Source organism: Gekko japonicus, unplaced genomic scaffold (assembly GCF_001447785.1).
Source record: "Gekko japonicus isolate JY-2015 unplaced genomic scaffold, Gekko_japonicus_V1.1 scaffold244, whole genome shotgun sequence".
Classification (NCBI taxonomy): Eukaryota; Metazoa; Chordata; class Lepidosauria; order Squamata; family Gekkonidae; genus Gekko; species Gekko japonicus.
Genome location: NW_015165838.1, coordinates 351,080 through 377,903, shown reverse-complemented (window position 1 = coordinate 377,903; position 26,824 = coordinate 351,080). Strand labels below are relative to the sequence as shown.

The following is a 26,824-nucleotide window of genomic DNA, read 5'->3' as shown; positions in this document are numbered from 1 at the left end:
TTTTTTGTTTACAAAATGTCTGTTTCTAGCATGCTACTTTAAAAAAATCCTCTGATTAAAAAAGCTATTTAAATGGCTGCTTTTCTTGGAATTTTAAATATGGTTAAATGCCGTGTCTCCGGAATTAGCATTCTCCTTTCCTCCTTTCTGACAGGTCCTGAGCTTCTTGGAGTTGGCTCTCTGCTGAAGAAATACACAGCCCTTCTGTGTACACACATTGGAGACATACTGCCTGTAGCAACTAGCATTGCATCCACTACTCATAGGCATTTTGCAGAAGTATCTCGTGTTGTGGATGGAGACCTAACAGGTATAGGTTTGTCATGCTCACTGTTGAGCAAATACTAGAGAGATCTAAATGGCAATGTGTTAACGAGAATGCATACATAAGTTACTTCTTTATGCAGAACATTTTGTTTTCTCTTAGGAGTACTCCTTCCAGAGTTAGTAGTATCTATTGTACTCCTCCTCAGTAAGAATGCTGGGCTAATACAGGAAGCTGGTGCAATTCCTTTGCTGGCTGGCCTGTTAGAACATCTGGATCGATTTAATCATTTGGCTCCTGGAAAAGAGAGAGACGACAATGAAGACTTAGCTTGGCCTGGAATTATGGGTAGGTTCTTACATGAAAATACTTATAACACTTGCTAAAAAAAATGTGCATAAATTTTAGCTTATGTTTGTACTTTCTGAAGTGTATAGTCTAAGAATTTAAGGTTACGACACGTTGTCACAAGAAAGACTATACTGTTGGAATTCTCATGACATTTTGTGGACCATAGAAATAACATAATATTTTCTTTCAACTGTTAGGTTCCTTCTTTACAGGACAGAATTGCAGGAATAATGAGGAAGTCACACTTATACGGAAAGCTGATCTGGAGAACCACAATAAAGATGGCGGCTTCTGGACTGTGATTGATGGCAAAGTGTATGACATTAAGGATTTCCAAACTCAGTCATTAACTGGGAGCAGCATACTTGGTGAGATTCATTTCCCTAACAAATAGATACAGAGGACATTTGCTTGAGCACTTCCTTCTGAGTCGCCTTCTGAATGATTATTTTTCTCCTTCAGCTCAGTTTGCAGGAGAGGACCCAGTTGTTGCTTTGGAAGCCGCTTTGCAGTTTGAAGATACAAGAGAATCAATGCATGCCTTCTGTGTTGGCCAGTATATGGAGGTAAAACTTAAGGGAAGCAGTCTCCAGTTTATGTAGTTCTTTCCTGTCTTTCAGAATGTGGGGACACAAATCTTAGGGGATGACCTGTTTCTACCTCTTCTGTTGTACCAGGGGTGTTGTGAAGATCTCATTAGGTTAAGGGATTGATGCAAGTGTGCGTGAGTGTGTATTTACAGAAAATATCTGCTTTGATGCATTGCCGGTTGAAAGATCCTGAATACGTAGCAGATAATACTGTCAGGGGCCTGGACTCTGTGCAGTTGTTCCACAGTATGTGGACTTTGGCATCATATGCTGCTTCTGCAGTATCCTGAGGATATTGATTTTCATTTTTAAAGCAAATTCTGATATTTTTACTTGCAGATAAGAAAGTAAAAACCTGTGTTTAATCTCTTGCTTTCTGTCTGGATCAGTATGCTGATGTAAAACTTAGACTGCGGGGAAGGACTTTTCACAATACAACTATCAGCTGCTCTCTGTGGCCCTTAATAACATTTTCCGCAACCTTCTTTCCTATCCCCAATATGTTCCAGAGTCCGAAAAATCTCAGGCAAATAGAATTCAGTTTTGCTGGTCATTAATAATGTCTGATGGGTTGTGGAGACTTGGTTTTAATCTTAAACCTGGTGTTGCTTCCATTATAGCCTGACCAGGAAGTAATCACTACCCCGGATATTGGTAGTCTGTCATCACCTCTCATAGATACCGAAAGAAACCTAGGGCTTCTTCTTGGACTGCATGCTTCCTACCTTGCAATGAGTACGCCGCTTTCTCCAGTGGAGGTTGAATGTGCCAGTAAGAATACATTTACTTTAATTAAATATATATTTAACATATTAAAAGTTTGGAGATGTGGTGGGCTTTGACCTGTTTTTGTGGACCTGTCACTGAATGCCACTCTGGTCAGATGACAGCTGTAATCTCTGATAAAGATAAAGTCACACAATTTCTGGGAGAAATTTGAAACTTCAGAACAGACCAAGGATGTTACAGCAATGTCTCTGTATGTGCAGGGAAAATCACTGCAGGTTAAAGCAATGAAGTGAAAACAGAGAAGCCAGGGGTCAATTAACCTTGAACAAATTGACCTCTTCATGAAATCTTTTGGTATGATGATAGTCTTTGACTATGAAAGCTAGTAATGTAATTGTGTATACAAATTTGCCATCCTTGGAAAATAATTGCCCTATTGCACATTAGTATATATTTATGACACAAAAGCACCTTGTATGGAAAATAACAGGAATTATCCATGCATGAATGGCTAAGTGCAGGGCTGAGTGAAAGATTAATAAAGGGGCAGTCTTCAGAATGTGGGCTACACTGGAGTCCTTGGTAAGGGTAGTGGAGTGGGGGCTATGTGTTACTTGTAGACTGCATCCTTTTTGTGAAGTTCAGTCGTTGGAATCTCCAGGTTAAAATAAAATAATCTTGGATAGTAGAGTTGGGAGAGAACCCTGCCCAAGAGCCTGGAGACCTGCTGCCATCTTGGTAGATTGTACTGGATTAGTGGTCTAACCCAGGATAAAGCAATACACTTACGGTAATGTAAACAAAAATAATTATTGTAAATGGCTTGAGGCAAAAATGATGTAAGGCATTTTTAATCTGTCTCCTCTGTAACAGGCTCAAGATGGGTACTGCCACAAATATAAAGATCTTTGAAGGACTTTTGTAAAAAAAAATTGTGCTGGTCTTTCATGTAACTTTGACGATACCCCTGTCATGTTCTGAATAGTTAAATATTTTTTAAAATGGAGAATGGCATTGTCACCTATGTAGCAAGTCAGAATAGTTAAAGCAGTATGACTAGATTTTCCATTCAATGTACTTTTGTTTCTTTTGGTAGAATGGCTGAAGTCTTCTATTTTCTCTGGAGGCTTGCAAACCAGCCAAATACATTACAGCTACAATGAGGAAAAGGATGAAGACCACTGCAGTTGTCCTGGTAATACCACTCCTAACAAATCAAAACTGTATTCTCATCGACTGACCCTGAGCGACCACTCACAACCATTTCTGCAAGCTATAGCAGACAACAGTATCCAGGATCACACTGTGAAGGTAATACTAATGACAGGGGCTGGCAAACTTGAGACTTTTCCCTTCCATTATCACGGCCATGGCAACTTGTCTAAAAGGTCGTGGCATTCAGCCAGCCGGAATCTGGAAATGTTTCACGTTAGAAGAATCCATCAGATTATGGAGCACATTGGAGAGGATCTCCACACTGCTTCTCAGAGTCCAAAGTGGGAGTTGATTGCAGGTTATTGCTTTTTTAAATGTGACCAAGGAAGGATAGGAGCTGCTTATCCCTGCAATAACGGGAACAGAAGAGTGGTATAGTAAGATTCTCTGCAAAAGCTGACAGCCAGTAGGGTCTTAAGTTAATTGGCAATGTGGCTCTTTATGGAAGCTGTATGGTTTGCTGAGTGGGTGGTCTGATCTTTGGGAAGTGTTTCTGCTTGTCACTGTAGATAGGGAAACCTGAACAATGTAGGGAGCAGTGCTGCAAGTCAGGTAAAGGGCCGACGTCTGCCCTCCAGTATTCGTTCTGTTTCTCCTCCAGGCATCTGTCTGTTCTTTCTCTGCCTGGCTGCTCCTTTCAGTTCTGGAGGCATGGCTGGTTCTGGCCTGGTTCCATGCTATTTGCTGATCACGGTGGAACAGCAGCAGCAGGCTTGATTCATCCTTCTCATACCCTGACTATGCCAAGCAATAGGCTAATGGCATCTGCTGCTGGTTTTTTAAAAACTGTAAAGTAGTGCTAGACGGGCATAAATAAAACGTGTGAGATTTTGAAGCACGCTGCTCATTTGGCTGCCTCTTCTAAAAAATGTTTCTTCTTTGCACTGTTTGGTGGTTTTATTTCTCTACAATGTAGAATTAGGCAGCTTTCAAGTAATGTTCTGCTATAGTTAGCCTTATTCATGAGACAATCATGAATTAGAAGAAGAGAAGAAGAGATTGGATTTATACCCTGCCCTTCACTACCCAAAGAGATCTCAGAGTGATTTACAATCTCCTTTCCCTTTTCCTCCCCACATAGACCATGTGAGGTAGGTGGGGCTGAGAGAGCTCTTTCGAGAACTGTTTGTGAGAGAACTGTGACTGACCCAAGGTCACACCAACAGCTGCAATGTGGAGGAGTGAGGAATCAAACCCGGTTCTCCTAGATTAGAGTCCACACTCCTAACCACTACACCAAACTGGCTCTCATAACTGGTGAAAACAGGGCTGTATGTCAAGCCTTCAAGTGATTATTGTTAGTTTCCCACATACTGTGCTCATCTAGTATAGTTCCAAGAGGGATAGAGAACCCTGCTGTCTCTGGAATTTATAACATCAGCCTGTGCCAACCGCCTGAAAGACACCTCAGGTAGACCTAGGAGCCGGTTATGGGAAGGAAGAACTAATATGGTAGCCATCGTTGATCCAGCAACAACAATACTAGCACCTACTGTGTTATTGTTGACTAGTTTTAGCATTGTTTTAAATGTTTTAATTGTTTTATTGCAAATATATGCTGATTTTATGTACGCCTCCCTCAGCCGGCCTTGGCTGGGAGGGCGGGGTAGAAATTTGAGAAATAAAATTTTAAAAAATAAAGAAATACTAACCCCTGGGCTAATACCCCAAAAGATGAGGAAAGAAGGTAGTGGAAGGACAAGGAAATTTAGATTAGCTGTCCCAGAGGGATATGTAGGGTATTAAACAGGAAGGGGCTAAAAACTTTGTATAATATTGGGTTTTCATGTTTTCATTTTATTTTATTTATTTTGCTTTGGTTGAACCTTTATTTTAAATTCCTGGCACTGGGCCACTTGAATTTCATGGCCCTGTCCCCGCTGTTTATAATTATATTTTCTGTATGCCTGTGTAAGAAAGGCCATGTGTGTGCATGTGTAAGAAGAGTCTTTAGGCTTGACCTGGTGGGGATCATGCACACAACACAGGAAAAATTGGGACACAGTTGGGGATACTTGTTAATTTGTTAGCAGAGTTATAAGGTTTGAGATGGTGATCAGTTACTTAGCCTGAAGTAGCTTTGTAATTCTTAAATATTTATTATATTTGTATAATTTTATTTAAAACTGCAGTGCATGGACTATTAGGCGGTAGTGATGTTCTTTTAAATGTACATGTTTATGTTCAGGACTTCCTATGTCAAGTGGAGCGGTACTGCAAACAGTGCCATTTGACTACGCCAATTACATTTCCTCCAGAGCACCCGGTAGAAGAAGTTGGACGTCTGTTGTTATGTTGCTTGCTGAAGCATGAGGATTTAGGTATCTGTTTTTAGCACAAACGTGTTTTTCAGTTCTTACCTTAATAGCGTTAATACTTTCTTTGACATTTACATTGATCTGTTTCTCCTTCATAAAGGTCATATAGCGTTGTCTCTTGTTCATCCTGCTATGCTAGGAGTTGACCAAGTTAAACACCGAACGCTTCCAAAATCTGTAGCAGATGTATGCCGTGTTGTTTACCAGGCAAAATGTTCACTGATCAAGGTAAGTATCAAAAAAGTACCTTGTTTCTTCAGCATTATTAGCTGTTTTAGTCCTTTTCTCTTCTCCGGTCTTGCTTGTTTCCTTAATGACACGCGTCTTTTTTGCCATATTACTTTAAGACTCACCAGGAACAAGGAAGGTCTTATAAAGAAGTCTGTGCTCCTGTCATTGAGCGTTTGAGATTCCTCTTCAATGAATTGCGTCCAGCAGTATGCAATGACCTCTCCATTATGTCTAAGCTTAAAAGTCTAAGTTCTTTGCCTCGATGGCGAAGAGTAGTTCAGAAGATAATTAGAGAGAGAAGAAAGAAGAGAGGTAAAAATGTTTTAAAATACACACTATTCTGGGGGAATGTAATGGATACTTGTTTCTTTCTCAAGCAAGAAGCCTGCAGCATATAAAAGTTATGGTTTTATTGGTTTTATGAATGGGCTATGCCCCTTGTAAGCCGCCCTGAGCCCGCTTGCGGGGTAGGGCGGGGTAGAAATACTTATAAATAAATAAATAAATAAATAAATTGAAACACTGTGCTGGAATTACTGGAGTACTCAGTGATGGTATGTCTTCTTCTTCTTTTTGCTACTAGTTCCTAAAAAGTCTGAATCTTCTGACGTGGAAGAATCCAAAATTGGTAATGAGGGAAGTGATTTGGAGGAGCCATGTGTCATATCCCACAGCCCTGTGACAGTTGATAAAAGACCCTTGCCAGTCAAATCTCCTAAGGTAGTGTGTCTTGGTGCTGAATATACATAAACCTCACAGTAGTCCTTATACATCTGGAACATGCATGTGTGACAGGAGAATATCAGGCAGTTCATATGATGATCATTTTGGTGTTCCTTTTAGGAGTGGGTTGGATACTCTGTATCTGAGGGCCCACATTTGTGTCCACTGTGCTTCCCCACAGCCTCTACATAAGGGAGTGGGGGAATCATGTATGTGAGAATACACATGGGGGAATCCTTGTCACGAACTAGCGTGTTCTGTGTTTGTATGCACGATGGGTGGACAGCATGCAGAACTTGTTCTTTCACCATGTGAGGAAAATCTCAGAAAATCTATGTCAGTTGATCCTGGATGGCTTTTCCTTTATGTGTTATAAAGGTAGCCTTTAAATATGAATGTAGACCTTTCGTTATTTATGGTTAAAAACAATCAATAGTACATGCTGTCCACTAAATTCTGATTAAATAACTAAGAAACGGAGTAAGTGTTGGAAAATCATAGAAGGTCAATTCTGTGCAACCCTTCCTGGGCCTTGGGCTTTAAGGTTCTGAAGGTTTATATGTAAAAGTACTAATATGGAGCAAAAGCTATATTCAGACCGACTGCTGGGATTATCAATTTGAGTGTGAATATAAATATGCTTCTTATTTCCTAGGATAAATGGCAACCACTGATAAATACCGTCACAGGTGTTCACAAGTACAAATGGCTGAAGCAAAATGTCCAAGGCTTATACCCCCAGTCTGCTCTTCTCAACACCATTGTTGAATTTGCTTTGAAAGAGGAACCTGTGGATGTAGAAAAAATGAGAAAGTGTTTACTGAAGCAGGTAAAGCATCTCTGGTGTCAAGTGGGGGTGCCTTACTTCTCATGGCACAAACATAGATATCACAATTTTATGTCTCTGTTACCTTGCAGCTAGAAAGAGCAGAAGTTCGTTTAGAGGGGATAGATACGATTCTGAAGTTGGCAACCAAAAGCTTTTTATTGTCTTCTGTGCAATACGCTATGTTCTGTGGATGGCAACGGCTTATTCCAGAAGGAAGCAACATAGGGTAACTTCCTCCCCCCTCCTCTCCACCCTTGGTCTGTTTTGTGTGCTTTTGCTGTGCAATGCTGGCAGAGCACGGGATCAACTGCAGAGGTTTCAGAGCTAACACAAGAGGACATGGTCTTCTGCTCTAGCAACTGGGGGGAAGCTCCAGTGTGATGTAGGAGTGTCAAGCAAGGAAGGGGAAACTAAGGTCCTAGCATAGCATTTTGTGTCCCACAGGAACACCTTATTAACTTCAGGGACGGTACCAAATTTGCACCTGCGAGCTATTATGAGGGTGGGGCTGTGGGAGGGGATTGGGGAGCCAAATCCTTTTGTCTGGTTTGGGGTTCTGTTACTGGACTATCATTTTTAAAACTCTGAAATGCCTTTTTTCAATCAACAAAAGGGAACCTCTAACAGATTGCTTAAAGGATGTTGATTTGATTCCACCCTTCAACCGTATGCTGCTGGAAGTTACCTTTGGAAAGTTGTATTCATGGGCTATTCAGAATGTTCGGAACATACTAATTGATGCTAACAGCAGGTTTAAAGAATTAGGTGAGTACTTAACAGGTCTGTGTTATAAACCACCTTCAAAGAACCTCTTTTGTTGACTCAGCTGTGTGTTAGTGAGGTGCAACCTGTTGGAATTCCATTATGTTACAGAAGTACTTCTGTATTTAGCTTGTGGGGTAACTGGTGTTTGGTTCTTTGCTCATAGCCAGCAGGTCCTAGTGGAGAGTTGATTTGTGTGGATTTGTCGGTGCTCTTCCATATTGTTTCCAAGTTCTTCACGTCTTATGAGGTGAATGAAGTAAGGCACAGAGAAGTAGAAGGGATTGTCATTCTTATGTGCATATCCTGAGTGGTGTCAGTGGCTTTGACTAATAATCAGTTGGGTTGTAGAGAAGACTAGTTACTGAGCATGGGTTAAGAAAAAGGCATTTTTAAAAAACTTTAAGCATTATTCAGTTGAAGTGCTGTTAGCTGAATCAGTTTCTTCCTTAGATTTTATTGGAAATGTCTGAAAGCAGAAGGAAATAGTACCAACTTAGAAGTAGACACTGGTCTTCTAAATAGGCAGTAGTTAAGTGTGTGGGATTTAGAAAGCTTGATCTGATGAGCAGCTGCTTGATTATATTTGTTACAAGCTATTCTCTCTCCACCACCAGGGATCCAGCCTGTTCCTCTGCAGACCATTACCAATGAGAACCCCGCAGGACCAAGTCTTGGGACCATTCCCCAAGCACGTTTCTTACTGGTCATGTTCAACATGTTAACCTTACAGCATGGTGCAAACACCTTGAACCTTCTTCTCAACTCTGGCATGTTGGCATTGACTCAAACCACATTGCGGCTGATAGGTAAAAATTTGCTGCTCTTATAAGTTTATCTTGTCTTCAATTTACTGGTTGGTTAAAGACTTCAGAATACTTTCTACATGCCTCTTCTGACAGGTTTTTTTTTAACAAAACTAGCATATGCATCCTTGTAGAGACTTTGCAGAAAGACTAAATGCTTGCAAAACTAAAACAAGTTGAAGCGAGCGGTCCTTATAGGCATTCCATTGACAGAAGTGGGAAGAGGAGGGATCTTGTATGATGTGCCTCTTGTGGCAGCACCGTAGTCAGCGTTGCTTCATCCTATGGCTGCTTTCCATTTGAGGGTCCCTGTTCCCTGGCAGTGCTTATTTTAATGGTGATCTGGTGTGTTAATTCTAGTCTGTGCCAATTCTTCATCCCCCCCCCCCAGTTATACATATGTTGTGCATATTTTACAGAGTTGTACTAGCTTATATGTTATAGGCATCTGCATTTCAACACATCTTTTACTGAATCAGGGCCTAGTTCAGACAACATTGAAGAAGACATGCTTGCTTCGTCCCGTGGTGCTTCTGCTACAGTCCTAGAAGAGTCAAGGAAAGAGATCACTCCAGTTCAGCTTCCTGTATCAGGGCCAGAACTGGCAGCCATGATGAAGATTGGCACCAGAGTAATGAGAGGCGTAGACTGGAAATGGGGTGATCAGGTACTCTGCTTTGTTTTATTTATATCTCACTTTTCTTCTAAAGAAAAATATGTTGGGTTCCCTAGACAGTCTTCCATCCAGGAACTGGCTGGACTCAGACCTGCTTTTATCTATAGCAAAGTTGCCATGTCATGTGCTTTGGTCCTGCCTGGGTTGCCCCCACCATCTGACACTAAATGGGCTTTCTCAGTTGTGGCACAAAAACTTTGGAACTCCCTCACTAGGGTGATTAGTCTGCCTCTCTCTATCAGTTTCTTCTGCCAGCAGGTGAAGACTTTCTCGTTTCATTTGGCATACCCCCAATAACAGTTATTGGCCCTCCTCCTTGGCTCTGGTGTTGTATGTTTATGTGTTTTTATTAAATCATTTTTAGAATTTTAAATGCTGTTTTTAATTGTTCACCTGTATTAATGTTTGCATGTTTGCTGCTTCAGAGACCCTGATTGATTGGAAAGGTGGCATTAAAATGTTTTAAATAAATTAATGTGTCTTCCCTGGGTGTTATTCACTCATTTTGTTAGAGTTCCGTAAATTCTAAAGAATCGCTTTAGTTTTCACCCATATATTTGAAGCTTTATTTTCCTACAAGATTTTTTTTTTTTGCAAAGTAATGCTGGCGTGCCCATGGTTGGGTCTTGAAACCTCCCCCGTCACTGCCTGCACTCATTCGATAGTTTGCCAGTTAACCAAATGCTGGATAACACACCTTTTTGTTATGACATCCTAACGCAGCTCCTAAGTGATTCATTGACTTCTTTTGACTGTTGACTTGGTGTACCCTTCAGGATGGACCACCTCCAGGCTTGGGTCGCGTGATTGGAGAATTGGGTGAAGATGGCTGGATTAGAGTGCAGTGGGACACTGGCAGCACCAATTCCTACAGAATGGGCAAAGAAGGAAAGTATGACCTCAAGCTGGCTGAACCACCCCCTGCTTCTCAGCCTGCAACAGAAGACTCCGATACAGAGGATGATTCTGGTAAGCCAGTTCCAAGCTAAACACGGGGAAAGTCTTTGCCAGCGGCCAATTAGATTGTATCTTGTTCTCCCCCCCCCCCAAAGAAATAGGCCCAAGTCATTAAGTGAGAAAATGTATGGGACAATAAAAGCCGTGTTATCCAGCATGCAGTTAAGCAGCACTCCTGGCTGCTGCCCGCTCTAGCTTGAGAGTAGATGGCAGAAGAGTGGGCTCTAGGTCCCAGCCGTGAGCACCGCCAGCTCACATTGCTGCCGAGCAGTTGACACCCTTGAACAAGACGTGGACTACTCTACTCCTCATGCTCTCTTGTGGAAGAAATCAGAAAATGCTATTAGGCCGTAGGCTTGTGCTACTGCTAAGGAAGTGGTGCACGTTGGTGGGAGGTGGCTGAGAAGAAGCACTCCTTGCTCTGCCTCCCCTTGCTGTTAGGAGAGAGCCAGTAGAGGAAAAGGAGAGAGTGCTTCTCAGCCAGGGGGGCAACTTACCTGGCCATAGATGAGCAGGTGGTGATCATGACCAAGAAGGGGTCCTTGTTGCTCCACTGCTTGCTGTTGCACAAAAGCAGTTGGAGGAGGAACAATGAATAGTCTCACACTGCTACCAACTGGGTCCCCATGGTGGAAAGCCAGCAGAGATGCTCTGCCTGCTCTTTCTCCATCTACTCTCATGGGAGGGCTGGTGCTAGAGGAGCAGGCAGTGGGTTCCACTTGGTCCAGCCATGGCTGCTGCTCACTCAGGACTGCTGGACTGTAAACATTTGTTAACCAAATATTGGTTTAACTGGCAACCCCAGATCCCTATGAGTAATAAAGCTGTTACTGTACTTAAATATGGCTAACTGTTAGAGTAAGGTTTGAGTCCAGTGGCACCTATAAGACCAACAAAGTTTTATTCAAGGTGTGAGCTTTCGTGTGCATGCACACTTCCTCAGACACAGTGAAGCGTGCATGCACACAAAAGCTCACACCTTGAATAAAACTTTGTTGGTCTTAAGGATCCCACTGGACTAAAACTTTTTTTTACTGCTTGAGACCAACACGGCTAATCACCTGGTGGCTAACTGTTGTTATCCCTGGAATACATCTTTTAAGAGGAATTTTAAAAGGTAAAAGATATGGAATGATTGGCAACCTCAGCCGTTTTAATCATGATAGATAGTTCCATGTACTTCTGAAATATTGCTGTTAATGAGGGAAATAGGTTTATGTGCTGCACTGCCTACAGAGGCCAAATGTTGTTTACTTTTATTTCTGTGTCTTGTCTGCTGTAATCTGTTCACTTTTCTCCATTAACTCTTAGTAAGCAATAATGTTCTGTTGGTTAAACATCTCATTTAAAAGTGAATTTCAGATTGTCTCATTTTCCTAGGCACTTGATTTCTTTATAACATGCTACTTAAAGGGCAAATGCTTGGGTGAAGCTTAGATATTTTCTCCTTTAAGACTGCCAGAACATTTTAATAGTTTGCTTTCTTTTAGATTCGGGTCCAGTAGGACCTTAGAGAGCACAAGATTTTGGGAGTATAACCTTTGGGAGAGTCAAAGTTCCCTTCGTCTGACAAAGGCAATTGTGACTCTTAAGAGCTTATGCCCTCAGAATTTTGTTGATCTGTAAGTTGCTATTGGATTCAAATCTAGCTGTTCTACTGCAGACCAAAATGGTTACCCTCTGAAACGGCTAGCTCCACTACTGGTACAGGCACTTGAAGAACACTGTTCTTTACTATACTATTCTGAAGCTCTGGCAAGTTTGCCTGATAGTAAACATAATAAAATTGGGTATTCCCACTTTTTATTTGACTGGCTCTTTCAATATTAAAGACATTCTGGAACGTCTTTATTCCAGATGTAAAAATTGACTGCAGCTGTAAAAGATATATTAATATGACTGTAAAAATTTATGGACTGCGTTAACCCAGCAGTGTATTTAATTGCCTGCTGTCATTTATTTTGACTTTTGCTTCAGAAGGAGAACAAGTTGAAAGAAATCTCCATCCTACTTCCATGATGCTGACAAGCACAGTGAACCTGCTGCAAACTCTTTGCCTGTCTGCCGGAGTCCATGCTGAAGTCATGCAGCACGAAGCTACCAGAACTCTGTGTGGGCTGCTCCGTTTGCTGGTAGAGAGTGGAACTGTAGATAAATCAAGTAAGTAGTGGTGTCACCTGGATCTAATGCCTTGTTATAATTATAATATCAATAAGACCCTTTCTGACTTTCTGAAGTTTAAACGATCAATATCATTGCCCTGACCTGGATAGGCTAGGCAAGCCCGATCTTGTCAGATCTCAGAAGCTAAGCTGGGCCGACCCTGGCAAGAATTTGGATGGGAGACCTCCAAGGAATACCAGGGCTGGGAGGCAGAGGCAGACAATGGCAACGTCCCAGCCCCACTAGGGGTCACCAGAAGTCAATCATGACTTCTGGGCACACACATACATACACACATGACCACAAAAATACGAAAACAAAGTTGATGTAATTCTGTGGCTGCCAATGTATATTTTGAGATCATTGAACTGAATGTCCCCTTAAAAGCAAATAGCTGTTTGCATAACTGATTCCCTGCTACTTCACTTTAATAACCCGCCCCCTAGATTTTACAGCTCATTATTATGGCTGACTAAAGGGAAGAAAGTATGAAGTATAACATCCTGTTCTGTAGAAGAATATAGCAAACAATACAATTATAAGGGCCATTTTATTGGTATTAGTTTTCTTATTTTATTATTTTATAGGAAAATTATTTTATTATTTTATAGGAAAAGCATTCAGATGTCATATTGCACAAATGTAATAATGCTGGCCAGAGAGGAGCATTTAAGAAGCAATTCTTTTTTATTACTTATTTATTATTTCTAGGTTCCTTGCCTAATACATTGGTTAATAAAGAACAGCACAGGATTTGGTGTACCTTGGGATTCATCCGAAGTATAGCACTTATGCCTCAGATGTGCAGCACTCTTAGTACATCACAGTGGATAACTCTGCTAATGAAAATTGTCGAGGGGCATGAATCATTCACTGCAGCTTCTCTACAGCGACAGGTAGTGTATTACTTTACTGGAGGCACCCACTGAATTTTTAACAGTCGGTAGTCGAGTTACATCATAGTTTTAAAGCTCCACTTCCCGTGTACTCATTTAAAATAATTACTCTCCCATCTTTCAGTCAGAAAAAAATATCTAAAGCAGCTTTTAAAATACTATTTAAAACAAAATACAATATGTAAAGTTGAATTGTGTTGAAATCAGAACAGCAGCAGCTGATAAACCGATACCAGTCAGAGGGCAGACGGCAACATTTGAGGCACCTGTTCAGTTTGATTGGCAGACCCCTTAAGAAGTCCTGACTAAGCAGGATGACTTTGATGTTATTGCATTTATCCCTCATATGAAAAAGAAGCTGAGAATATGGCTTATGGAGCCAGATTTTGCTGGTTGAGAATGCATAGGCATTGGCCTGAACTGAAAGGACCACATTTCTAGTTCTGCATGCACAAGGTAGCACGACATTGCCTCAGTAGCAACCTCAATCTTCTTGTGGCAAATATCTCCTGAAACTGAGGAAAGTTTTGGAAATCAGTTTTGGCACAGCTTGACAAGTCTGCCATTGAGAGATAAAAAGTAAGAAATTCCACTGGTAAAGTAGTTTTTTAGTTCCTTGCTGTTATTCTCTATCTACCAAACCAAACTTGTGTGCATACAACGTTCTGCTTCTTCCAGATATGAGCTGTAAAATTTTACAATTAAACCTCACCGTTTACATCCCCTTCCCCCCTTCAAAAATTATCTTTTATCTTGATACCCTGTGAGGAAAAGGGGCTTAATTTTTTAAAAAAGAGGAGAATTAGAGGCCATTTGAGTAAACATTTAATCTACTATGTAATACAGTGTTTTTTATTCTTAGTTAAATGGCATTTTCCCAGTAATTGACTATATGTCTCTTCTTCTCCTCCTGCTTTAGATCCTTGCAGTGCATTTACTACAAGCAGTGCTTCCCTCCTGGGATAAAACAGAAAGATCAAGGGATATGAAATTTCTTGTGGAAAAATTGTTTGGTTTCTTGGGTAGCCTCCTTACAACTTGTTCTTCAGATATCCCACTGCTCAGAGGTAAAAATAGAATTTAGCTTATTTATAACCAATGTTCCCTCTAAGCTGTGGAGTCTTGTGAGCAAAAATTCTACTTTGTGAGCTACTGGCATTAAAGTTGTGAGCCAGTGATTTTGGCTACTGCATAAGTTAGTTTGCTCTGGAGACATCCTTCCTGAGCCAGGACAAAAATGTGTGAGCCGGAGGTGAAAAAACTGTGAGCTAGCTCACACTAACTCAGCTTAGAGGGAACACTGCTTACAACATTGGATTTTATTCTCTCTCTCCAAATACTGTTAGTTGTTCAGGCTTTTCCTTGTTTCTTTTTTTGTCAGAATCTACTTTGAGGAGGAGGAAAGCCAGGCCTCAGGCCTCTCTTACTGCAACTCATAGCAGTACTCTGGCTGAAGAGATAGTGGCACTGCTGAGGACGTTGCATTCATTGAGCCAGTGGAATGGCCTCATAAACAAGTACATCAACTCTCAGCTAACCTCCATCACCCACATCTTTGCAGGAAAACAGTCAGAAGGGGTAGTTCCCGCATTTTCAAAATAAACTCATTTTTAACATTTAAACCGAGTAACTGTTAAATTAATAAAGCATCCTTTTGTTTAATGTATTATGGATCCTTTCTGTAAAATGATTCTGTTCTCTTTAATGTTAAATTGGCTTTAAAGTAAAATTCGCTTGTTTTTCAAATTATATTTTAAAAAATTGTGCTTGTGTATATGACAATGTGAAGTCCACCCTGCCATTAATTGCACTGTTCTCCTTTCTTACTACCAGGCTGTGTTGGAAGACTTCTTCCCCGACTCTGAGAGTCCAGAAGTGGGAGGTCTAATGGCGGTCCTGGCAGTGATTGGTGGAATAGACAGTCGCTTGCGGTTAGGTGGCCAAGTGGTTCATGATGAATTTGGAGAAGGCACAGTGACGAGAATCACCCCAAAGGGGAAAATCACAGTGCAGTTTTATGACATGCGAACCTGTAGAATCTGTCCTCTTAGTCAGCTTAAACCAGTAAGTTTGCAGTTATGTTGTGTCTTTTGACATTACAAATGATAACACAAGAAGTGTGCAAACTTTTTTGTGTGTGTTAGAAATATTTTCTCCTGCTTGATGAGTATGAATGTGTGAGCCCGGAAAAAAGAACAGTTTTTCTTAAAATGCCAGTCTTCCACAAATTAAATCCTTTAATCTTGACTGGAGAGAAGAATCTTATCTTCACAGTTTTTCACCCATTTTCTGCCTGCTCTGCTTCAATTTGGTTTGATGCTTACGCTTTGTAAATTTCTAGAAATGTTAGAGATGGTTTCCAGGTTGTGAAAGCAAAGAAAGACAAAATTCGCTTCCTGAGCAGAAGGAACACCAAAATGTAAACACGTGTGCTTTTCTTTCTAGCTTCCTGTGATTCCTTTTAATGTGAATAACTTGCCGTTCACTGAACCCATGCTATCTGTTTGGGCTCAGTTGGTAAATTTGGCCGGAAGTAAAGTAGAAAAACATAGGATGAAATCTCCCAATCAGGGTCTTTCAGGTACGTCTTTCTCAAATTGTACTCAGTTTCAGAAGATGTTAGTCTGCAGTAAAAGAGCTAGATGTCAGTATCTGACGAAGGGAGCTTTTGACTCAAAAGCTTGTACTGCAAAAATCTTGTTGGTATCTAAGGTGCTATTATACTCATCTAGCTCAAATTCTAAAATGGTACTGCCATTGATTTGAACAGTGGAGCTTCCTCAACATTCAGTACAGCATTGTCAAAACTGTAGTTAGTTTTTCGGTTAATGAAGCTTTGAGGGTAGGTATGTTGGACAGTCCAAACGAAAGAACAAATGTATTGCCGTGATGAAAGTACAAAGTTGATGCTGTGGCTCAGAAGGCGATTTTCTTTTGGAAACAATAAAAGTACCATTTGTGCTTATCTTTTACATCTTTTAGTTTTCAGACTTTCTTTTAAGCCCTTTGACTATGTGCTAAAATGTATTCAGTATCTGATGGTAAACAAATCCGTGCATGCTCATTTGTTATACTGATATACCTACAATATATCTTGAACAGGCCAAATAGATCTGGATCTGCTGAGATGCCAGCAGTTAAAATTATACATACTAAAAGCAGGTCGAGCTCTGCTTTCTCACCAGGATAAATTAAGGCAAATCTTATCTCAACCTGCAGTGCAAGAGAGTGGCTCAGTTCCAACAGGTAATATCTTCTGCTTGATATAGTCCTCTTTTTCTTTGTGACAAGACTAAAAGAATTTTCAGTTTTATGTGGTTAAAATGGGCAGATTAATGGGAAGATGAAATGTCCTGTTGAGAAGGAAGGAAAAAAAAGATTAGTGGGCAAGGGCAGGGATCCCTACTTTCTCCTCCGTTAGAATAATAGCTTGACTATGGAGAATACTCTTGAGCGTTGTAATCCCCAGCAAACAATTGTTGTACCATGCTCAGATTTATTTTTTTTAAGAAACTGAATGCAAGTAAGTGATTTCATTAGTGGTTAAGACTATTTGTTGCGAAGAAGTCTGTTGTTTAAATCTGTTAAGATACACAGAGGCATGGACATATATGGGCTATGTCTTGAGACAGATAGGTAGACAAAAGCTTTTGTGCGTTTTCAGATGAAATCTGATTCGTCTTGGGGTTCTATAGAGATTGAAGACATCGATGCAGCCTTATTATCTAGTGTAGACTAAAAGCCACTGGGAGATTCTGCCAAGGCTCTGAAAAAACCAGGACAGTCTGAGACTTTTGGCTATAGTGGACTTGTTAGAAGGAGCTATATATACCTCTGCACTGGCTTATCCAGAATGGATTTATATCTGTTGCTCATATTACAAATAATGAGAGCAGCACATAGGCTTCCGGTGAAGATTGGCTTCAGTAGTGTTCTGTTGGTGGAGCCCGCATCATTCCAGCAAAACAACATGAAAGGGAAATAGTATAGTTTAAAGCAAAATAGGCAGAGTGTAAATCACATGACCAAAAACCTCAAGATGTTTATGTGAAACTTCACATCTATCGATGATGGGCAAAGTGGATCAATTCTAGAATTACACTAGAATCTTAAATTGCTATTAGTCAGTGTAGATTCAGGTGGGGTAGCCATGTTGGTCTGAAGCAACAGAACAAAGTTTGAGTCCAGTGACACTTTTAAGACCAACAAAGAAGTGTGCATGCACATGAAAGGTGCCACTGGACTCAAACTTTGTACTAGTCAGTTTAGTTCCTAAAATGTTAAGAGACCAGCATGAAAATGAGAGTTTTCCTCATGGTTCGTAATATCTGAATTGTTCCGTTTTTGTAATTCAGGGAAAGGTTGTTCGACATTATTCCTTTTCGTGAAATATTACTTTCCATAAGAAACAAGACATGAGCAAATACGCACTGTGATAACGTGAAAGCTTTTTATTTCTCTTTTCTGTATGGTGGTTTGTATAACTATGATCTATTTTTATTGGCTTAAGATGATGGTGCGGTAGCATCACCTGATATAGGAGACATGTCTCCAGAAGGACCTCAGCCGCCCATGATCCTCTTACAACAGTTACTAACAGCAGCAACACAGCCGTCACCTGTGAAAGCAATTTTTGATAAGCAAGAGCTTGAGGTAAAAGCTTACCTTTATTCCCTTTAATTCTTTTCATGTGAATTATTCTGTTCATATGAATGAATTGTATTGTTCTTGGGTGGTTTTGTTCTTTGCTTGGAAGTTTGAACCTTTGGAAGCTATGAGATAATATCTAGTTCTCTGCATAGATTACAGGGAGGGTCTTTTATACTGTGAATGAAATCTCTTAAGAGAGCTTCTAAGAAGATGTCTTTTGGTTATTATGGGTTTGATCCTAAGAATTGCGAGCAGAGCTTGGGTTGTAGAATGGATCCTTCTCACCTCCCTCTGCTTTTACATTCCTCTTAATTTCCTGAAAAGTTGCTCCTGATAGTTGGGGGATCATCAGGCATGGTTTAGGACATAGTGAGAGGGCACCGAAGCTGGACGAGTGATACATGAAAATTGTTATTATTTGCGCAAAGGAAGTGATTTCTGCTCAAAGGGATAGGGCTTCACTGGTACGTATATAAAAGCATAATATATTTAAGATTGCTTGTCCCCTCTGCTAAGGGTACTTCTGTGTACATGAAAAGTCAAAAAGGTTTGCTTTTGAAGAGCTGTTTGGCATTGTAGGCTACTAAATGGCTGTACTTGATAGCTGATTTAACTTAGCATGCTATTGAGAAAGAAGTTGTCACAAATATAAGCAAACTACATGCAGAAACTGAAAATGTAATTAGTTTGGTTAAATATCGTTCCTTAGGACACTAATTTTGCATTTTGCTTTGTAGGTTTTCTAGTCCAGACATTAGCTGATATATTGGTTAAATACAAAATTCTGGTCATGTTGCATTCCAAATGTATTTCAGTTACATAGATGTCTGTCTGTCTTCTGTTAGGCTGCTGCATTGGCTGTGTGTCAGTATCTGGCTGTAGAGTCTGCACATCCTTCAACTCCAGTATTTGAAGAATGTAGCTCCAGTGAAGCTACTACCCCTGTTACAGTCCAGCATATTAGACCTGCAAAAGTGAAGAAACGTAAAGTGTCCCCGATTCCACCACTTCCAATTGTAGTACAGCTTATGGAAATGGGATTCCCTAGGAAGAACATTGAATTTGCACTTAAATCACTTTCAGGAACCTCTGGAAGTGCCTCTGGATTACCAGGTATTTCATATTTCAGTGCCAGCAGTCTGCTACTGAAAAATAAATTAGTGAAATTCCTATGTACTTGACAGCCTTAGTTAAATAATAGAGTAGTAAGCATGAGGACATTATTGAAGCTGTGATGGTTCTATATGGTTCTCATATAGATTTTGAGGAGATGGGATGTCTTGATTTTTAGAGAAGCCTCTTGCCTTCAGGATATAGAGGGTGGTCTCAGGGGAATAAAAGGGTTTTACATCCCAGATTTCCAGAATAAGGGCCTGTGTGTAGGAACAGGAGGAAAAGATGAGCTGAAGATCATTCCAAGTTTCCATCCTTAACATATAGAAATGCTTTGCATCCCCGCTCTGGGCAGAGAGCAGGTATCACTGGGGGTGTGGGGAGGGGGAGATATTTGTGAATTTCCTGAATTGGACTAGAAGACCCCGGAGGTCTCTTCCAACTTTATGATTCTGTGAGATACAGAAGTGTAAAATAAAAGTGTAGGAGCAGAGAGAATTTCTGCAGAAAAATCCAGAGTTCATGCTCCTTGACAGTACACGATGATCGAAGGCTAAGTGGAGTTTAGAGGTGTGGGATTAAATAGAAGCTGCTTGGTAAGAGGGATTCAACACTGTTGGTAGGCCAGTGGCTTTGAAAATACAGAGGGTGAATTGAAGCACCTAAGACTTCTATTGAACAAAACACAAAGAGGGGAAATGTGACCTCTGTTGTGCATGTCAGGACGACAATGTTGTTGACAGCCATGTTTGCCACGTTCTGTTCTAGGGGTGGAAGCCTTGGTCGGCTGGCTTTTGGACCACCCCGATGTTCAGATTACTGATCTCTCAGACGCTGACACAGTGTCTGACGAATATTCAGATGAAGAGGTAGTAGAAGAGGTTGAGGAAGCAGAAGCTGCATATCCTGCGGTAAGTGCTGGAGATAAGTCTTATAAATTGTTTTGTAAAGAACAAAACTGTGCATTAGCCAGTGTTTTCTTGCCTTTGGGTCAGCAAAGAATAAATAAATAAATAATGGAGATATTTAAAATAATAATGGAGAAATGTAAAATAATGTCTTTTAAATTTTATTGTGTTTATTGAAATGCTGTGACCCGCCCGGAGCCCATTTACGGGATGGCCGGGATATAAATGCGAAAATAAATAAATCGTGACTATGGAAGGTTTTTTCTTTCTTTCTTACAGTCTACTGGTGCCGTTGTGACAGAAAGCCAGACTTATAAGAAACGAGCCGATTTCTTAAGTAATGACGATTATGCTGTGTATGTGCGAGAAAACATTCAGGTAAGCCTGGCTGTGAAGCCTGTGATGAATGGTGCTGTTTCCTGTTGGCAGGGGATGATGATGTTGGATTAGAAATACTGTCAAGGGATACATGTGCGAGAGCAGCTCTAGAAGTTGAAGATTGCTTTGATGACTGCAAAGATAAAAGCTGGCTTCTTTCGCCCACTCCTCCATCCTTGCTGCTGCATTTTTTTGTTGCTTCACTTAGTGACGCTTTTGATTTTCATGGATGTCATTGATTTTCATGGGTGTTTCATGGTGACATCGAAAAGCTGTTTCCTTCTGCTGCAGTCTGTATTCAAGCATATGTTATTCCCCTGGATTTGAAGGCAGTCAGTATAGGCTTCACCTCAATTACAAGTGCTGTGATTTAATTGGGCATCACGTGTTGACTTCTGTTGAACAGAGCACAAGTAAAAAGTAGTCATGATTTTGGTGCTTCTGAAAATGTGTTTGTTTAATGTGACAAGACGGAAGTATAACCAGCTTCTAGTTATATTGAGGAATAACCCCCTTGCCTCGAGTTTGATTTCCCCCCCTCTTTGCTCTCTAGCATGTGTCTTGGCCCATATGTGAAAGCCATAGTGGGCTTCCTGCCACAGTGCTTCCGCTGTATAAAGATCCTGTATGGTGTGAGGGCCCCGTGGATAGAATCCCACACATGATCTTTGCATACTCTTTGCTGCAATTTTGAGGGGGTGATGATTGTGTAGATTATTGTATTTCAAAGCATGGATGAAGTTCCCGAATTGTGTCCAGTGGGTGGGCTTGATCCAGTGCCCTCACTGGGTATGTGTTGTTGGAGCCTTAATTTGCTTCACTAAGCTATTCCTGGAATCATTCTTCTGTAAGTCTGATATGAAGCAGCTTCCATTCTTCCTGTGATTTCCTTTAATACGGTTCAATTTTGGTGGGTCTGTATGGATTGGGGGGGGGCAGGAGAGCTAGTTTTAAGTGTGTAGTGTGACTGAGTGTGATGTAGCTCTGCTGCAGTAAGACGGGGGGCAGCTCAGATAATATTCTCCTTGCTTCCTTTCGTATAGCATGAATAATAGAAACTCTTAATTGCTTGTTTTATCCATACAGTGTATTTGTGGTAGTTTGCCCTCCCAATACAGTGATAGTATTGTCCATTTGTCTGATTAATACCTCTTCAGTCCTGCTTCAATACCAGAACACGTACCTGTTCCATAGATAAGTATATGCCAAAAGCACAGCTGCACTTTTGACAAATGTGTTATCCAATGATGGCGAATTCTCCTAAATAATAGTGATTTGTTGTAAAGGAAGCCTTATTTATCATGAATAGCTGTTTATTTGCATCCCCCTAAGCTTTGCTGAAGGTTCAAGTGTACTGAAACTGATTCTTTTCCCCCCTTAGGTGGGGATGATGGTTAGGTGCTGCAGGACATATGAAGAGGTTTGTGAAGGTGACGTAGGCAAAGTTATTAAACTGGACCGCGATGGCCTGCATGACCTCAATGTTCAGTGCGACTGGCAACAGAAAGGTGGTACATACTGGGTTAGATACATCCATGTTGAGCTTATAGGTGAGCTAAGGATTTGATTCTTGTAATGATATCTACCACATATTCATACTCCAAGCACATTAATGTTGTTCTTGTTTATTTTTAGGGTTTCCACCACAGAGTTCTCCTTCTCACATAAAGATCGGTGATAAAGTGCGCGTAAAAACTTCTGTAACCACTCCCAAGTACAAGTGGGGATCTGTTACCCACAGGAGTGTGGGAGTTGTAAAAGGTAATTATTGAAAGAAAATGTTGGTGGGGTCACATGTGCAAGAATGGATTTTGCTGTTCTGTTGAGTCATAGTTTTGTGGACATGTATGGTGGGTGCTATATAATTAACTATTCACTTCATATTCTACGTTATATTTTCAGTATATCTGAACAAGATATCTTTTCTGAAATAACACTAAACAAGTATTTTGTTGTTTTGTTATGGCTACCTAAGAACATAAGAGAAGCCAATGTTGGATCAGGCCAGTGGCCCATCTAGTCCAACACTCTGTCACACAGTGGCCAAAAATACCAGGTGCCATCCCCAGCACCAAGAATACAGTGCATCACCTGCCCCAGCCTTTGTGTTCCTATCTATACCTTGTGGCTAATAACCACTGATGGATCTCTGCTCCATATTTATTTATTTATTTCTAATTCCCTCTTGAAGCTGTCCATGCTTGTAGCCACCGCCACCTCCTGTGGCAGTGAATTCCATGTGTTAATCACTCTTTGGGTGAAGAACTATTTCCTTTTATCTGTTCTAATGCAACCGTTCAGCAATTTCATTGAGTGCCCATGAGTTGTATTGTGAGAAAGGGAGAAAAGTACTTCTTTCTTGACCTGCTCTATCCCATGCATCATCTTATAAACCTATTAACTTCCCAAATGTACAGTGGAGGGGTGAATTGGTTTGGGGGGAGCTTTCAAACAATTCCCCCTTTTGTATTTTGAGATGGTGCAATTATATTGAGTGTAATTCCTCACAGTTTTTGTCTCTTAAGAGGATTTGATTATAGTTAGCTGTTTAAAGCATAATTGTTCATGTTTAACATATGCAAGTTAAAAACAGTACTGCTAAATCTCTGTGTGTAACATGAGTCAATTAAGCTGTTGATTATACACACGTAAAAGTAATATCAAACCATTGCAATTACCCATTTGAAACCCGTGTACCAAATACCAGCATATCAACATGATTCTGTTGTGCTTGTATCTCTTCTTCAAAATTAATTGCAATTTTCATACCTTTCCTCACAGCCTTTAGTGCCAATGGTAAGGATGTCATCGTTGACTTTCCTCAACAATCTCATTGGACTGGGCTATTGTCAGAAATGGAACTGGTTCCCAGTATTCATCCAGGGGTTACGTAAGTTTTTCCCTACTTCTAATAAACATTCATTTCTTTTCTAAAGCTATATAGCATAAAACTTTGCTTGACGTTGTCTGTAGGGTGACGTTTGGTGAGCTTTTGTCATATAGAGACTCATGAGTAGAGATGCTTGTAATATACTGAGTTATAAATTTGAATGTGGTAGTTGATAAAATATTTCTTTTTGTTAAAATTAGGTGTGATGGATGTCAGATGTTCCCCATCAATGGACCTAGGTTTAAATGCAGAAACTGTGATGACTTTGATTTCTGTGAAACCTGTTTCAAAACCAGGAAACATAACACACGGCATACTTTTGGCAGAATAAATGAGCCAGGTATATTTTGGTTATAGTTTTTAACTCTAAAACTGCTGATGGATGAGCTGTTTATTTATAACTCTTTTTAGCAGACCAGTAAGATAACCTATCTTTAAATATGTTTATGTTTTAATATTGTAATATTAATATTTTATATTTATTGTTTTTATGTTGTTTTTACCTTATTGATTTTAATGTTGCAAGTCACCATGAGACCCTTTGGGTGAGTGGCGCGCCCCCCCAAATTTAATGAATAAATCGTGAGAGTCTGACTGTTGCAGTACCCTTTCACCCATCAACATTTCAATGTCAGACCCTAGCAGGTTTTTAACTCCTCAGAAACATAACCTACCAACCACGATCTTACAATGTTCACATGCAGAGTCGAAAAGCCGAACACGGTTTCTGAAAGAGCCCACATTTTTTTCCATGTGCTATACAGATGAATTGTGTAAAATGCATTTTACTGAATGAAGAAAGCAGTCATAGTGGTGAATACTAACTTAGATGAGGGTTACTGCTTCAGTAAAGACTAAAGGTAGCAGGTTTGCTTTCCCTCCATCCAGCCCCCCTCACCATTTTTTTCAATGTAAAAAAGGTGAGTAGGATGCTTGTATAAACAGCTTTATTGCTGTAGCACATGCAGTAAAATATCCAGGGAACTATTGACCCTGCTGTTTTCCATTCAAGATACATGGAAGGGGTTTGCCACATTGTGGGTCTTTAAAATGGAGTGGAGGTGGGTGCAGCGACAGGACTCTGTTGCCAGGCAGACTCAGGCCAAGGGTGAGAAGAAGCTTTGGCATCTAGTGAGAGCTGGCTGAGGGCAAAGATTGGTTTTGTTTTTGAGCCACTGTTGTGAAGTGCCTCTATAGGTGGGGACAGGGGTCGTTTTGTAGAAAAAGAGCGAGGGGAACTCATTAGCATAACTCATTAGCATATGCCACACCCCCTGACATCACCAGAAGTGTGTCATAAGGCCACACACCCTGACATCACCAGAAGTGTGTCATAAGGCCACACACCACGCCCCCAACGGTCCCGGCCGCCGCCACAGGCCTTGCAGCTCCACTGCCGAGCCCCATGAGGGGCCCGGCGGTGGACCTGCAAGGTCGGCAGGAGTGCAAGGAAGCCCCGCGAAGGCCCTCCCTGGCCCCAGGCAGGCAGGGGTGGGGAGAGGCAGGGAGGAAGCAACTTACCCTCCCTCTTCTCCTGCCTCCTCCTGGCTGAATGAGGGTCAGAAGCGGGGCGGCCGGAAGCAGGGGGCGGGGCTTTGTCATGTGCCCCGCCCCCGTACCTCACCCGGGGGGACTACGATCCCCCGCGAACCCCCCGAAATGACCTCTGGGTGGGGATGCACAGAGCATAAGCAGGATAAAACCAGGATACCACATGCCCATGTAAGATGAAATTGTGGTTGAGACTAATTGTGTTGGGTGAAATCAGTGTTTGAGATACCTGAACTAACTCCCATCAGCATAGTGTTGGTTTGAATGATCAGCTTACTGGTGGAAAATGCTGTCAAGTCACAGGCGACTTCATAAGGTTTTCAAGGAAAGAAACAGGGTGTTTTTTTTGCCATTACCTGCAATTTACTATGGCAAGCTTATTAAACCACAGTTTCCTGTTACATCTGAACCAACCCATTATATTGAGACTACTTTTAAATATGTTTTTCTTTGCTACTAATGTAGCAGCCTATCTTGCAATTAGAGAAATGTTGTAGCTCCTAAATACAGAACATCTGATGATGCGGCCCCTGGTACTGGCTCCTTAAGTCTTCTGGGAGTGGACCCCAGTGAAGCCTTGGGCCTCCTGGTCCACCCAGAGTGCCTTAACCCCCCACCCAACTGGCCTCCGGCTGATTGGTTCCTGTCTTGGAGCCTGGGCCTAATCACTGCTGCCTGTGAGCTGGCCCCAATCACGGTCACCTCTGACCACAGAGGTAGCCCCAGGTGAGTCCGAGGTTGCTTTGCTCAGTTTGAAATTTAAATGTGTACATAATGAAAATATCTCCCAAATAATTTCTGAGATCTTAAAGAAATAGCTAACATTTGCACATCTTTAGGATTTAAATTACATGTTAGAAACCATAGTCTTAACTGCAGTCTGCCAGCACCTGCCTGTGAAGATTTGTCAGGCTTGGTTGGCTTGGGGTTGATTCAGGCATAAAGGTTCTGTATTAAGTCCTTTCCAGATCAGATTCTGTGAATTTGAAAACTTGCCTTTATTTTTATTCACTGCTGAGTTCACAGCTGTAAACTTTCAATATCAACTCTTTACAAAAGGTCAGTCTCCAGTGTTTTGTGGCCGTTCTGGAAAGCAGCTGAAGAGACGTCACAGTAGCCAGCGAGGAATGCTACTAGATGATTGGTCAAGAATTGTTAAAAATTTGAATGTGTCATCATCTGTGAATCAGGCCTCACGTTTGATTGATGGTAGCGAGCAGTGTTGGCAGTCTTCTGGCTCCCAAGGAAAGGCAAGTTCAGAACAAAGCAAAACTGTAAGCATTTCTTCATTTGAATGTTAACTTCTTGATGCCATTTGTGTTTGAAGTATACATGATTGTGATTTAAAAAAAGATCTGTGGGTTTTGGTACTGATTTAAACTACTTGTAATGCTTGAATTCTAAGAAGCATCACATATTATTATAGTTCATAATATGTTATCAGAGAATTTGAGAATTGAATAACATCAATATTTTTTAGCACTGGATTCGTCTGGAAATTTTCCCTGACGTACTGGTGCACAGACTGAAAATGATAGTGGATCCTGCAGACAGCAGCTACATGCCATCTTTGGTTGTGGTTTCAGGTATGAGAATGCCATTGTCAAATACAGAGAAAATTAGTTTCATTACTGATCATTTCGTAATATATTATCTTTATCAACGTAATACTGGAAAACTTCTGACATGCCCTCTTGTTAGAGAATGAACTTGGTATTTTGTTTTATGGACTATATTTATTGCTACACACAATGGACTGTGCACACACACACACACACACACACACACACACACAGGCTCAGAGAACTGTACACTTTAAGTCA

At 40.9% G+C, this 26,824-nt stretch overlaps 1 protein-coding gene across 1 annotated transcript in view; it reads left to right on the top strand.

Annotated features, from left to right (window-relative positions):
* HERC2 (HECT and RLD domain containing E3 ubiquitin protein ligase 2) overlaps window positions 1-26,824 on the top strand; it is a 121,707-nt gene that overhangs the window by 36,408 nt on the left and 58,475 nt on the right. The window contains exons 21-53 of the mRNA XM_015410976.1: window positions 155-310; window positions 428-613; window positions 814-984; window positions 1,079-1,182; window positions 1,827-1,977; window positions 3,032-3,246; window positions 5,339-5,471; window positions 5,569-5,696; window positions 5,816-6,011; window positions 6,283-6,419; window positions 7,078-7,251; window positions 7,341-7,477; window positions 7,865-8,016; window positions 8,631-8,822; window positions 9,299-9,486; window positions 10,272-10,464; window positions 12,430-12,612; window positions 13,327-13,511; window positions 14,431-14,578; window positions 14,893-15,089; window positions 15,345-15,575; window positions 15,957-16,092; window positions 16,614-16,757; window positions 18,022-18,164; window positions 19,007-19,274; window positions 20,043-20,185; window positions 20,462-20,560; window positions 21,942-22,110; window positions 22,196-22,321; window positions 23,342-23,450; window positions 23,651-23,790; window positions 26,061-26,251; window positions 26,482-26,587. Coding sequence (XP_015266462.1) covers window positions 155-310; window positions 428-613; window positions 814-984; window positions 1,079-1,182; window positions 1,827-1,977; window positions 3,032-3,246; window positions 5,339-5,471; window positions 5,569-5,696; window positions 5,816-6,011; window positions 6,283-6,419; window positions 7,078-7,251; window positions 7,341-7,477; window positions 7,865-8,016; window positions 8,631-8,822; window positions 9,299-9,486; window positions 10,272-10,464; window positions 12,430-12,612; window positions 13,327-13,511; window positions 14,431-14,578; window positions 14,893-15,089; window positions 15,345-15,575; window positions 15,957-16,092; window positions 16,614-16,757; window positions 18,022-18,164; window positions 19,007-19,274; window positions 20,043-20,185; window positions 20,462-20,560; window positions 21,942-22,110; window positions 22,196-22,321; window positions 23,342-23,450; window positions 23,651-23,790; window positions 26,061-26,251; window positions 26,482-26,587 — 5,331 coding nt within the window. The remainder of the gene's footprint in view (window positions 1-154; window positions 311-427; window positions 614-813; window positions 985-1,078; window positions 1,183-1,826; window positions 1,978-3,031; window positions 3,247-5,338; window positions 5,472-5,568; window positions 5,697-5,815; window positions 6,012-6,282; window positions 6,420-7,077; window positions 7,252-7,340; window positions 7,478-7,864; window positions 8,017-8,630; window positions 8,823-9,298; window positions 9,487-10,271; window positions 10,465-12,429; window positions 12,613-13,326; window positions 13,512-14,430; window positions 14,579-14,892; window positions 15,090-15,344; window positions 15,576-15,956; window positions 16,093-16,613; window positions 16,758-18,021; window positions 18,165-19,006; window positions 19,275-20,042; window positions 20,186-20,461; window positions 20,561-21,941; window positions 22,111-22,195; window positions 22,322-23,341; window positions 23,451-23,650; window positions 23,791-26,060; window positions 26,252-26,481; window positions 26,588-26,824) is intronic.